The sequence below is a fragment of the Carettochelys insculpta genome, chromosome 34 (assembly GCF_033958435.1).
Source record: "Carettochelys insculpta isolate YL-2023 chromosome 34, ASM3395843v1, whole genome shotgun sequence".
NCBI lineage: Eukaryota > Metazoa > Chordata > Testudines > Carettochelyidae > Carettochelys > Carettochelys insculpta.
The window spans coordinates 1089729-1102406 of NC_134170.1; the positions used below are offsets into that span (position 1 = coordinate 1089729).

The following is a 12678-nucleotide window of genomic DNA, read 5'->3' on the forward strand; positions in this document are numbered from 1 at the left end:
GGTTCTCTCCCTGGCGCTGGGAGGGCAGTGGGGGCTGGTGGTCAGAGCAGGGGGTGGGAGCCAGGACTCCTGGGTTCTCCCCCTGGCACTGGGAGGGCAGCAGGGGCTGGTGGGTAGAGCAGGGGGCCGGGAGCCAGGACTCCTGGGTTCTCTCCCGGGCGCTGGGGGGCAGTGGGGGCTGGTGGTTAGAGCAGGGGGTGGGAGCCAGGACTCCTGGGTTCTCTCCCCGGCGCTGGGAGGGCAGTGGGGGCTGGTGGTTAGAGCAGGGGGTGGGAGCCAGGACTCCTGGGTTCTCTCCCCGGTGCTGGGAGGGCAGTGGGGGCTGGTGGTCAGAGCAGGGGGCGGGAGCCAGGACTCCTGGGTTCTCTCCCCGGTGCTGGGAGGGCAGTGGGGGCTGGTGGTCAGAGCAGGGGGCCAGGAGCCAGGACTCCTGGGTTCTCTCCCCCAGGTTCCTTTCCCTTTTACTCTTACCCTGCCCGGTTGCCGGTGCCCCCCAGCCCTGCCCCACAGCTGGCCCCCCACTATTGGGACGATCGGGGCAGCGTTCGCAGCCCAGGGCTGGGCTCTGTCCCTGGGGGGTGGGGGGGCTCACCCTGCGCCCCCTTTGGGTGCTGAGCTCCGCAGGAGACGGGGAGCTCCCCCCCGATGCTCTGCAGCTGCCGCCGGGGCTCCCCCTGGCTGGGGGGGGGCAGGGCCCGGGTAAAGCCGGCTGTGGGTTGGCACCAGCAGATTCCAGCGTGCGGAGCCGAACGGCTCAGATGTGCCCCATGTAAATCAGACACCCCCCCAAGGCCCCCCCCAGGCCCACGGGGCGCCCTGGGCATCGGGGGTGGGGGGGGCATCTGGAGGGGGCGCCCGGGGGGGGCCGGCAAACGGCCGCTCGCAGCCTGCCGCCGCCTGCCAAGTTGCCGGAGTTGGCACGGTGACAGCCAGCCAGGGACGCTGGGCTTGGCGCGGGCCGGAGCCTGCACAGGGTGATTTTTCCCCAGCCCCCCGGCGGGCCGAGCGCCCCCAAACTCCTCCCACGCCCCGGGGGGGCCCGGGGCCACCCCGGGAATTTTTGCCCGATTTTTCCCGCCCGCCCAAGGGGGGTTATTCGCGTGTAGAAAGTAGCGTGGGGGGAAAAAGACCGAACCTCGGCCGCTCACCCGACTCCGTCCCCTCCCTCGGAGCAGCTGCACCGATGGGGGCCCGGGGCGGGGACCCCCCCTCTCCCTGCGCCCCCCTACCCAGAGAGGGGTGCCCCGCCGGCGGGGGGCGGCTCTGGGCGGGGGTGCTGCCCCAGTGTGCCCCGCCGGGGGGGCAGAACGCGGAGGGGGGGGCTTTTCCGGCCCCCCCAAACGGACGGCGCCGGGTCCCCGCCCCAGGCGTCGGAGGTGCGTGCGGGGGGCCCCGGGCAGCCCCCCGAGTCTGGCTCAGGGCCGAGGAAGGAGCTGGCCTCAGCCAGACACCACCCCCCCCCCGGCCGGGCAGCAGGTAAGTGGGCGCATGGGGCAATGGGGGGCCCCCGGTGGGCGCGGACCGGACCGGACCGGCTCCGGCCCCCCACGACTGGCGGGCGGGTGGGCTGGCAGAGGGCTGCTTCGCTCCCTCGTCCGGGGTGGCAGCAGGAGCTTTTACTGCGCAGGAGGAAGGGAAAACCCCATCTGCGCGGCGAGGGGGAAACCCCCGGCCTCTGGGAACCCCCCAGCTTTGGGGGCGCTGGCGGGTGGGGCGCACAGCCAGAATCGGGCCTGGGGGAGCCGCCCGGCGCCAGGACGGGGGTCCCGGAAACGGAGCTGAGCTGGGCCCCGAATCGCGCCCGCCCCCCCACTTTTTTCAGGGAAAATCCCCGCCCGCCCCACCAGCCCCGACTCGGCCGGCCGCAGACCTGCCTGGCCCCCCGCAACCCCACCCAGGGGCCCACGGCAGCTGGGGGGCGGCCGCCAATCTGCCCCCCGCTGCGACAAGCTCTCCCAGGCGGCTGCGAGGCAGAAAACTGGCCCCCGCCCGCACCCGGGGGGCAGAGGAGAGACGCCCCGCAATCATCCAGCTCCCCCCAAGTCACTGGCGGGGGGCGGGAGCCGCCGGACCCCTATAACACACCCCCCACCATACAGAAACAATGGAGCTCAGTTTCGGGGAGAAAAACACTGTCTGGGCTACAGCCGGGGCGGGGGGGAGACGGCCGGGGCTTCGCCCGCCCGTTTGGGGGAGCCAGCCGCAGATCGGGGGGGCGCTGCTGGAGAAATCGGGCCCCTTGTAAATTCGGGGCCGTCTCCCGCCAGCACTGTGACCCCCCCCCGGAAATGTGGGGCTTTGGGGGTGAATGAGCCGAGTCCAGGAAGGGGGTGGTCGGGGTGTGGCTCGGGGGTGGGGGGTGGCTGGTCGGGGGGGGGCCGGCACCCGGATTTGGGAGGCAGGGGGCTGGGTCACTGGACCCCCCAACCCCCATGAGCAGGCCAGGCCGTGAGCCAGCCGGGAGGGGAGGGGAGGGGGGTTCGGCCCCCCCGCTTTCACCCTCTCACCCCAACAAAGATAGGGAGAACGTCGACCGAGGGGTGGGGGCGCAACGCAGCCCCGGGGGCTCGTACTGGGGGGCTGGATTTATGGGGGTGGGCTGAATGCAAGAGCTGCCCCAGAGGCTGCTGGGAAACACCTCCATTTTCTTTCTCAGACCAGACTCCATTTTGGGCTGGGTGGGAAGAGGCGGGGCGGGGGGGGGGGAGTGGGTGGTGCCCCCCCCATAGATGCGCAGCTGGAGGCCTGTCCCCCCTCCAGTGATGCACCCCGCTCGTCACCCCCACCCCAGTCCCATTATGGGGTACAAACATCCCCCCCAAGAAACCAGTTTGAGTCCAGATCCCCCCCGAAACCGAGTGACCCCCCCAACCAAACGACACCCCCCCCAAAACCGAGGAAGCCCTGGAAATCGAGTGACCCCCAGAAGCAGGCACTCTGCAGCTGAGTGCCCTGCAAAACTGAGCACCCCCGAAACCAAGAGCCATCCGAAACTAAGAGCCCCCCAAAAGCGACCATCCAGCAAAACTGGGCACCCTCACGAAACCGAGGGCCCCCGAAACCGCACCCCCCCAGAATGGAGCACTGCAGAAAACTGAGCGCCCCCTGCAAACGGGGGGCCCCAGCAGCCACGTGGCCCCGAAAAACCGACCACCACAAAACGGGATCCCCCACAAAATCGAGAGACCCCTGAAACCCACCACTGCCCGAAACCGATCACCCCACAAAACTGAGAACCTCACGAAACTGAGCACCCCAGAAACCAGATCTCCCCTGAAACCCAGCACCCCCCAAAAGGGAGCAACCCCTGAAATGGAGCACCCTGAAACCAACCACCGCTGAAAACAATCACCCCGCAAAACTGAGAACCTCACGAAACTGAGCACCCCAGAAACCAGATCCCCCCCTGAAACCCAGCACCCCCCAAAAGGGAGCAACCCTGAAATGGAGCACCCTGAAACCAACCACCGCCTGAAAACAATCACCCCGCAAAACTGAGAACCTCACAAAACTGAGCACCCCAGAAACCAGATCCCCCCCGAAACCCAGCACCCCCCAAAAGGGAGCAACCCCTGAAATGGAGCACCCTGAAACCAACCACCGCCCGAAAACAATCACCCCGCAAAACTGAGAACCTCACAAAACTGAGCACCCCAGAAACCAGATCCCCCCCTGAAACCCAGCACCCCCCAAAAGGGAGCAACCCCTGAAATGGAGCACCCTGAAACCAACCACCGCCCGAAACCAATCACCCCGCAAAACTGAGAACCTCACGAAACTGAGCACCCCAGAAACCAGATCCCCCCCGAAACCCAGCACCCCCCAAAAGGGAGCAACCCCTGAAATGGAGCACCCTGAAACCAACCACCGCCCGAAACCAATCACCCCGCAAAACTGAGAACCTCACGAAACTGAGCACCCCAGAAACCAGATCCCCCCCGAAACCCAGCACCCCTCTAAAATGGAGCACCCTGAAACCGACCACTGCCTGAAACTGATCACCCCCGCAAAACTGAGCACCCTAGAAACCAGATCCCCCCGAAACCCAGCACCCCCCAAAAGGGAGCAACCCCTGAAATAGAGCACCCTGAAACCAACCACCACCCGAAACCAATCACCCCGCAAAACTGAGAACCTCACGAAACTGAGCACCCCAGAAACCAGATCCCCCCCGAAACCCAGCACCCCCCAAAAGGGAGCAACCGCTGAAATGGAGCACCCTGAAACCAACCACCGCCCGAAACCAATCACCCCGCAAAACTGAGAACCTCACGAAACTGAGCACCCCAGAAACCAGATCCCCCCCGAAACCCAGCACCCCTCTAAAATGGAGCACCCTGAAACCGACCACTGCCTGAAACTGATCACCCCGCAAAACTGAGCACCCTAGAAACCAGATCCCCCCAAAACCCAGCACCCCCCAAAGGAAAGCACCCCCTGAAACTGAGAACCCTGGAACTGACCAGCACCGGCGAAAACAAGCGCCCCCCAGAACTGGACTCCTCTCAAAACCGAGCGCCCCTGGAAACCAAGCACCCCCCGACACCGAGCCCCCCTCCCCGGCCTTCGCCCCAGCAGCACATCATGGTTTGTTGAGGCTCTCGGCGCACAAACCGTGTTGTGGTGTTACCGCGCGGGCCGGACTGCAGCTGCCGAGCGACATGAGCGCCCCCCCCACACACACCCCGCCAGCCCCTCTGCCCCGGCCTCAGGCCTCCCGTGCCAGTCCCGCCCCAGCAGCACGTAAATATTGGCAGCATCGGGGCGCCCGCCTGCCAGTATTTCCTCGTGTTGCTCCCGCGGGGCCGGGCCCCACGCCGCCCCCCAGCCGCTGCACCTGCCGGGAGATGCGCCCACCTCCGGGGGGACGGGGGCGCTGACACGGGGACCCCTCACCTGGCATTGAGATGCGCCCGCCTCTGGGGCAGGGGGGCCGGTGACACGGGGACCCCTTGCCCAGTGCTGAGATGTGCCCCCCTCTGGGGCGGGGCGGCCGGGGACACGGGGACCCCTCGCCTGGCACCAAGATGCGCCCACCTCTGGGGCGGGGCGGCCCGGTAACACAGGGACCCCTCATCCAGTGCCAAAATGCGTCCACCTCTGGGGTGGGGCGGCTGGTGACACAGGGACCCCTTGCCCAGTGCTGAGATGTGCCCTCCTCTGGGGCAGGGTGGCCAGTGACACAAGGACCCCTCGCCCGGTGCCGAGATGCGCCCACCTCTGGGGCGGGGCGGCCGTGGACACAAGGACCCCTCGCCCGGTGCCGAGATGCGCCCACCTCTGGGGCGGGGCGGCCGGTGACACAAGGACCCCTCGCCCGGTGCCGAGATGCGCCCACCTCTGGGGCAGGGTGGCCAGGGATACAGCGACCCCTTGCCCAGAACTGAGATGCGCCCACCTCTGGGGCGGGGCGGCCGGTGACATAAGGACCCCTCGCCCGGTGCTGAGATGCGCCCACCTCTGGGGCCGGGGCGGCCAGTGACACAGGGACCCCTCTCCCGGTGCTGAGATGTGCCCACCTCTGGGGCAGGGTGGCCAGGGATACAGCGACCCCTTGCCCAGAACTGAGATGCGCCCACCTCTGGGGTGGGGTGGCCGGTGACATAAGGACCCCTCGCCCGGTGCTGAGATGCGGCCACCTCTGGGGCAGGGTGGCCAGGGATACAGCGACCCCTTACCCACCACTGAGATGCGCCCACCTCTGGGGCAGGGCGGCCGGTGACACAGGGACCCCTCGCCCAGTGCTGAGATGCGCCCACCTCTGGGGCGGGGTGGCCGGGGACACAGGGACCCCTCTCCCGGTGCTGAGATGCGCCCACCTCTGGGGCAGGGTGGCCAGAGAGACAGGGACCCCTTGCTCAGTGCTGAGATGCGCCCACCTCTGGGGCAGGGTGGCCGGTGACACAAGGACCCCTCGCCCGGTGCTGAGATGCGCCCACCTCTGGGGCGGGGCGGCCGGGGACACAGGGACCCCCTCGCCCCGCAGAGGGACTGGTATACCAACGTTCCCCCGGGGCTCTAGCAAAGCCGGGGTACAGCCCCCCGCCCCCCGCGACTCTCTGACCACAGCGCCCTTGCCGACCTGGTTCTTGCTGTTCCCTCCCCTCCTTATCTGTCAGCGCCTCCTCCTGGGCCTAGCCCCCCACAAGGGGCACCCCCCCCCATCCCCAATCTCCTCAGGGGCAGGGCCCTGCGCTCCGCTGCAGGACTCTTGTCCTGTCCCTGGGGGAGCACCCCCCTTCTTCCATCACGTCCCGGGGGAGCCCCCTGCCAGCCCCCAACGAAGCACCCCCCACGGCTGCCCCCCACTGCAGGGACAAGGCACACACCAGCGGTGGGGGAGGGGTCACTTTTATTTGTAATAGAAAACGGTCGCGGGGCAGGGGGCAGCAGGGGGGCACCCACGCCCCGCCTGGCTGGGGGGCAGGAGGGGTGACTCCTCCCCCGTCTCGGGGGGGTGGGGGGCAGTCCATCTGTCTGTCCGTCCGTCCGCGGGAGGTGGGGCGCCATCTCAGCGGGACAACAGGGGCAACCTCGCCAGGCGTCAGCAGAAGCCCGGAGTCCAGGGTCAGACTGTCTGAGAGAGGAGAGGGGTGGAGAGAGAGGCTCAGGGAGGCGGAGCCGGGGCCGGCGCTGGTGCCGGTGCTGGGGGCGGCACTGGTGCCAGGGGCGGCGCTGGTGCCGGGTGCCCCATCTGCAGAGGAACCAACCAGCGCTTTCGGGGCACTCCCCCACCGGCTACAGCCCTGCCCAGCATGATGTCCCCCATTGAGGAGCGCCGCTGGTTACCGGAGCGCCAGGATAAACGATACTCGCCCCACAGAGACACCCCCCACCCCCCAGCAGCCCTCCAAGCCCATACCCTGGTCGAAGTTGAGCTTCTTGGCCGGGGGGGCGTCGCCCAGCCCCTCGATGTCCACCAGGTCGCTGTTGGCGTCCGAGTCGTTGAGGGCGCTGAGGGTCACGTCTGCCGGTGGGAGGGGAGGGTGGGTGGCGAGGGGATGCCCCCTCTTTGCAGCCCCCCTACCCCAGAGCCCCAGCTCGCAGGCAGCGGCCCCCCCCCCTTCTCCCGTTTCTGCTGCGGGCTAACGTGCCCCTGGCCCCCCCAGGGCTGCCGCTCCCGGCCCGACCTCCCCAGAGTGCCCCCGTTGGCTGAGCCCCCACCCCTACCCCACAGATGCTCCCTGCCCGCCGAGACTGGCCGCCACTGCACGCCCCCATACTCCCATTCACAGCCTGCATCCTAGGGCCCCCCCTACCCTGGGAGGCGGCCCCGCCCCACAGCACCCCCTTCCCCCACACCAAAATCGTGGGGGCGGGGGGGGTCACTTACCTGACGCCTTCTGCTTCTTCACAGGGGGGGCGTCCACTGGGGCCGGGGCCGGGGGGGCTGGGGCTGGGGGGGCCGCGGCCGCCGCCCCCACGCCCAGCCCGTGCCCCTTGCGGGGCCCCTTCTTAGGGGAGTCGGCAGGCAGGGGCACCCCGCTGTCCTCGTAGGCCTTGCGCTTGGCGGCCGCCTTGAGCTGCGCCCTGCGGGGGGCGGGAGGGGGGGCGTCAGGGCACTGGGGTGCTGGCTGCCCCCCACCTCCACCCCCACCCCGGCTGCCCCCCGCCCGCCCCCCCCCTTACACCGTCCGCTCCTTGATGAGGGCGCTGATGCGGTGAAGGTCGTCCCCGAAGCGGGTCACCGCCGTCCGCAGCATCTCGATCTCCGCCTCCGTCCACTTCGCCCTGGGGGGTGCGGGGGGGGGACACGGGTCAGGCGCCCCCGACCCTCCCCACCGCCGCCCCCCGCCCCGGCCTCCCCCCACCCCCCCGGTGCTCACCCGGCCGGCGAGGAGTCGCAGACGGGGTGCAGCTGCATGGTGAGCTCGCCCAGGCGGGAGAACGCCGCGCCCGCCGCCGAGAAATCTCCCCCACCTGCGGGGGGCGCGGGGGGGTGGTGAGAGACCCCCCCCGGGAGCCCCCGCCCCCGGGAGCCCCCCGCCCTGATACCCCCCCACTGATACCCCCCCCTCCTCCCCCCGGAGCCCCCCCGCCCTGATAGCCCCCCCCCTCCTCCTCCTCCCCCCCTGGGAGTCCCCTGCCCTGATACCCCCCTCCTGGGAGCCCCCCGCCCTGATAGCCCCCCCCCTCCTCCTCCTCCCCCCTCAGGAGTCCCCCGCCCTGATACCCCCTCCTCCCCCCCCGGGAGCCCCCCGCCCTGATAGCCCCCCCCCCCTCCTCCTCCCCCCCAGGAGCCCCCCGCCCTGATACCCCCCTCCTCCCCCCCAGGAGCCCCCCGCCCTGATAGCCCCCCCCCCCCTCCTCCTCCTCCCCCCCTGGGAGTCCCCTGCCCTGATACCCCCCTCCTCCCCCCCCCGGGAGCCCCCCCGCCCTGATAGCCCCCTCCACCGCCCCGGGAGCCCCCGCCCCTGATAGCCCCCCGCCCTGATCCCCCCCTCCTCCTCCTCCCCCCCCGGGAGCCCCCCGCCCTGATAGCCCCCCGCCCTGATACCCCCCCTCCTCCTCCTCCCCCCCGGGAGCCCCCCGCCCTGATACCCCCCCCTCCTGATACTCCCCCTCCTCCTCCTCCTCCCCCCCCCCGGGAGCCCCCTGCCCTGATACCCCCCCTCCTCCTCCTCCCCCCCCGGGGAGCCCCCCGCCCTGATACCCCCCCCCTCCTGATACCCCCCCTCCTCCTCCTCTTCCCCCCCCCCGGGAGCCCCCCGCCCTGATACCCCCCCCCGGGAGCCCCCGCCCTCATCCCCCCCCCTCCTCCTCCTCCTCCTCCTCCTCCTCCGGGACCCCCCCCGGAGCCCCCCCCCTCCGCTCCTGATACCCCCCCTCCTCCTCCTCCTCTCCTCCTCCCCCCCCGGGGAGCCCCCCGCCCTGATACCCCCCTCCTCCTCCTCCTCCTCCTCCTCCTCCCCCCCCGGGAGCCCCCTGCCCTGATACCCCCCCCCGGGAGCCCCCGCCCACATCCCCCCCCTCCTCCTCCTCCTCCTCCGGGACCCCCCCCGGAGCCCCCCCCCTCCGCTCCTGATACCCCCCCCTCCTCCTCCTCCTCCTCCTCCCCCCCCCCCGGGGAGCCCCCCGCCCTGATACCCCCCCCCTCCTCCTCCTCCTCCTCCTCCTCCTCCTCCCCCCCGGGGGAGCCCCCCGCCCTGATACCCCCCCTCCTCCTCCTCCTCCTCCTCCCCCCCCGGAGCCCCCTGCCCTGATACCCCCGGGAGCCCCCGCCCTCATCCCCGCCCTCATCCCCCCCCTCCTCTCCTCCTCCTCCGGGACCCCCCCCGGAGCCCCCTGCCCGGACCTTGGTGGACGCTGACGTCATGGTGGCCCCGCCCCCGCCGGGCCGCGCCGCGCCGCGGGGGATGACGGGAAGGCGGCGGACGGACCCAGCGCGAGGAGAACGGAGCGGCGGCAGCGGCGGCAGCAGCAGCTTCCGGCCCCCTGCACCCCCCCCCCAGCCACTTCCGGCAGCCGCACTGGGGGCCCCGCCCCTCGCCCAGCGTTCCACGGCCCCGCCCCTTCCTGGCCCCGCCTCCTCCTCGGCGTTCTGCGGCCCCGCCTCCCACCAAGGCTTCCATGGCCCCGCCCCCCGCCGGCGTTCTTCAGCCCCGCGAGGCGCCTAAGCCCCGCCCCTTCCCCCCTGCTGTAGCCCCGCCCCGCCCCCCCCCAGCCCTGCGGCCCCGCCTGTTTCCCCCCCAGAGTCACCCCCCCCCAGTGTCCCCCCAGGCCCAGCCCTGCCCTGCCCCCACATCAGGCCCCCCCCCAGGAATCCCTTCACACCCCCCCTCAGCCCTGTGTGCCTCAGTTTCCACCCCCCCGAGTCACCCCCACCCCAGTGTTCCCCAGGCCCTGCCCTGCCTCCACATCAGCCCCCCCCAGGAATCCCTTCACCCGCCTCAGCCCTGTGTGCCTCAGTTTCCCCCCCCCCAAGTCACCCCCCCCAGTGTTCCCCAGGCCCTGCCCTGCCCCCACATCAGCCCCCCCCAGGAATCCCTTCACACCCCCCCTCAGCCCTGTGTGCCTCAGTTTCCCACCAGAGTCACCCCCCCCAGTGTCCCCCACGCCCTGCCCCCCCCATCAGCCCCCCCCAGGAATCCCTTCACACCCCCCCCTCAGCCCTGTGTGCCTCAGTTTCCCCACCAGAGTCACCCCCCCCAGTGTCCCCCACGCCCTGCCCCCCCATCAGCCCCCCCCCAGGAATCCCTTCACCCCCCCTCCCCCTGCCAGCCCTGTGTGCCTCAGTTTCCCCACCAGAGTCACCCCCCCCAGTGTCCCCCAGGAATCCCTTCACCCCCCTCCCCCCCCGCCCCCAAGCCCTGTGTGCCTCAGTTTCCCCACAGCAGGGGAGCCCTCAGCCCCACCCCACGCCCCCCCCATATAACCCCCCCACGCCCCCCCCAAGACAGGGCCAGCAGCTGCAGGTGGGGCCAAGCTGTTTTATTGAGGGGCCAGCCCCCCCCGGCACACGGGGAGGAGGGTACAACACAGTGGGGGGGCACAGAGTGAACATGAACCCCCCCCAGCCCCTGCCCCCACACGAGGGGGCGGGATTCCAGCCCCAGGGGGAGCACCCCCTTGCCCCAGGGCAGCTGGACGCCCCCAATCCCAGGGCAGCATGGAGGGGCTGGGCGACCCCAAAGCAAAGGGGGGGCAAATAAATAGGGGGCCGGGCGTGGGGCAGCTGTGCTAGTGCACCATGTACTCCTTGCGCTTGTTGAGCCGGACCTGGCAGAAGGCGAAGGCCCCCAGCAGCACGTAGAGCCCGGCCGCGATGAAGCAGTTGTAGCTGACCTGCTCGTACAGGCGGTAGATCCGGTCCGGCCCACTGCGGGGAAGGGGCAACGTGAGTCCTGGTGCCCCACTCCCTGCCCCCCGGCCAGCCAGGCCTGCCCTGGGCCCGGGGGAGCCGGCGCCCCCACAGGGGCCAGGCCCTGCCCCATTCCCACCCCGAGCCAGCCAGTCCTGCCCTGGGCCAGGGGAGCCGGCGCCCCCCACAGGGGCCAGGCCCTGCCCCATTCCCACCCCGCCAGCCAGTCCTGCCCTGGGCCAGGGGAGCCGGCGCCCCCCACAGGGGCCAGGCCCTGCCCCATTCCCACCCCGAGCCAGCCAGTCCTGCCCTGGGCCAGGGGAGCCGGCGCCCCCCAGAGGGGCCAGGCCCTGCCCCATTCCCACCCAGAGCCAGCCAGTCCTGCCCTGGGCCGGGGGGGGGGGGGAGCCGGCGCCCCCGGAGGGGCCAGGCCCTGCCCAGGGGGAGAACGCAGGCCCCCAGAGAACAGCACTCACTCCTTGAAATCCTCCTCCGTGTAGGGAACGTCTTCAATGAGGACGGCTGAGTGTACATTGAAGAAGATTCCCAGCAGGATCTGTGGGGGGAACGGCACAGAGGTGGGGGTCAGCAGGCAGGGGGCTGGGTGGAGCCGGTGCCATGCCCCCAGACCCGCCCCCCGAGCTCTGGGGCAGAGGGTGCTGGCGCCCCCCCTGCAGGAAGCCGGAGCAGCCCAGCGCCTGTTTACACAACAGCAGGCGGCCCAGGCCCAGAGGGAACCGGCCGAGGGGAGAGAGGCCGACCTTGACCGGGACAGAGGGCAGCCGCCGGCCGGCCGGCCACACCCAGGGACCTGCTCTCGGAACCCCGGCACAGCGCCCCCGGCGAGGAGTTCCACCGGTTAACGGGGTGCCCGACCCACGGAAACCCCGCGAGCGCCTGGCCAGTGACACCCTCCGGGGCAGCTCCACCCCCGCCCCGTTACCTCTTCCAGCCGGCGTGGGGAAGTCTGCAGATGGGGAAGTTGGGGTGGGGGGGAGCCGGATCCAGGGACCACAAGGCAGCCCCCCACCCAGCCCATGCCCCCACCTCCAGCCCCTCTGGCCACCCACTTGCGTGCCCCCCCCCCCCCCCGACTGCCAGCTTCCCCTGCCCTGCCATCCGCTCATGTCCGACCCCATGCACCCTTCCAGACCCACACCTGCCCCGCTCCCATGCAACCCCCAGCTCCCCACCCACAGGGGTCCCTCACCCCCCTGCACCCACAACCCTTCCCCCAGACACCCCAGCGCTGCCTGCCCCATGGGCACCCCCACCACACCCCAACCCTTCCCCCAGACACCCCAGCGCTGCCTGCCCCATAGGTACCCCCAACTCCCCCACACCATACCCCAAGCCCTTCCCCCATCCCCCCACTGCTGCCCGCCCCATAGGCGCCCCCAGCCCCACACACACCACACCCCAAGCCCTTCCCCCATCCCCCCCACTGCTGCCCGCCCCATAGGCGCCCCCAGCCCCATGGCCTGCACCCCCCCGCCGCCGCCGCCGCCCACCAGCATGATGACGCCCCAGGCGCTGAGCACGATGCCGCAGGCGGCCAGCTTCGGCCCGCAGCACAGCAGGGAAGCCATGGGGCCGGCGAGGCGGGCCGGACGCGCAGACCCTCCTCCTCCAGCTGCTGCGGGGCCGGGCCGACGCAGCAGAATGAGGCCGGCGGCCCAGGCAGCGGAGGGGTCAGGTGACCGGGCTGAACCACTCTGCCGGCACTGAAGGGGGGGTACCAGAGAACATCGGTGCACCCCCCCCCCGGGAAGCACAATGGAGTCGGCCCGTCAGCCCCAGCCGCGCCTTGGATTGGTTGAGCCGCCCCGGACCGTTCCATTCATTCCCTGGAGCGGGGGGAGGCTATTTGGAGCGGC

General features: G+C 71.1%; 2 protein-coding genes across 2 annotated transcripts; both read right to left on the bottom strand.

Moving 5' to 3' along the window:
- Positions 1–6333: 6333 nt before the first annotated feature.
- BACC1 (BPTF associated chromatin complex component 1) lies at positions 6334–7973 on the bottom strand. The gene is made up of 5 exons (XM_074983024.1): positions 7827–7973; positions 7630–7731; positions 7334–7530; positions 6863–6967; positions 6334–6573 (listed from the first exon to the last, which is right to left on the bottom strand). Exons 1-5 carry the CDS (start codon positions 7862–7864, stop codon positions 6569–6571), a joined length of 447 nt encoding a protein of 148 aa, XP_074839125.1. The 5' UTR covers positions 7865–7973; the 3' UTR covers positions 6334–6568.
- Positions 7974–10410: 2437 nt separating this feature from the next.
- RNASEK (ribonuclease K) lies at positions 10411–12476 on the bottom strand. The gene is made up of 3 exons (XM_074982915.1): positions 12313–12476; positions 11278–11357; positions 10411–10819 (listed from the first exon to the last, which is right to left on the bottom strand). Exons 1-3 carry the CDS (start codon positions 12388–12390, stop codon positions 10681–10683), a joined length of 297 nt encoding a protein of 98 aa, XP_074839016.1. The 5' UTR covers positions 12391–12476; the 3' UTR covers positions 10411–10680.
- Between the last annotated feature and the right edge of the window lie 202 nt (positions 12477–12678).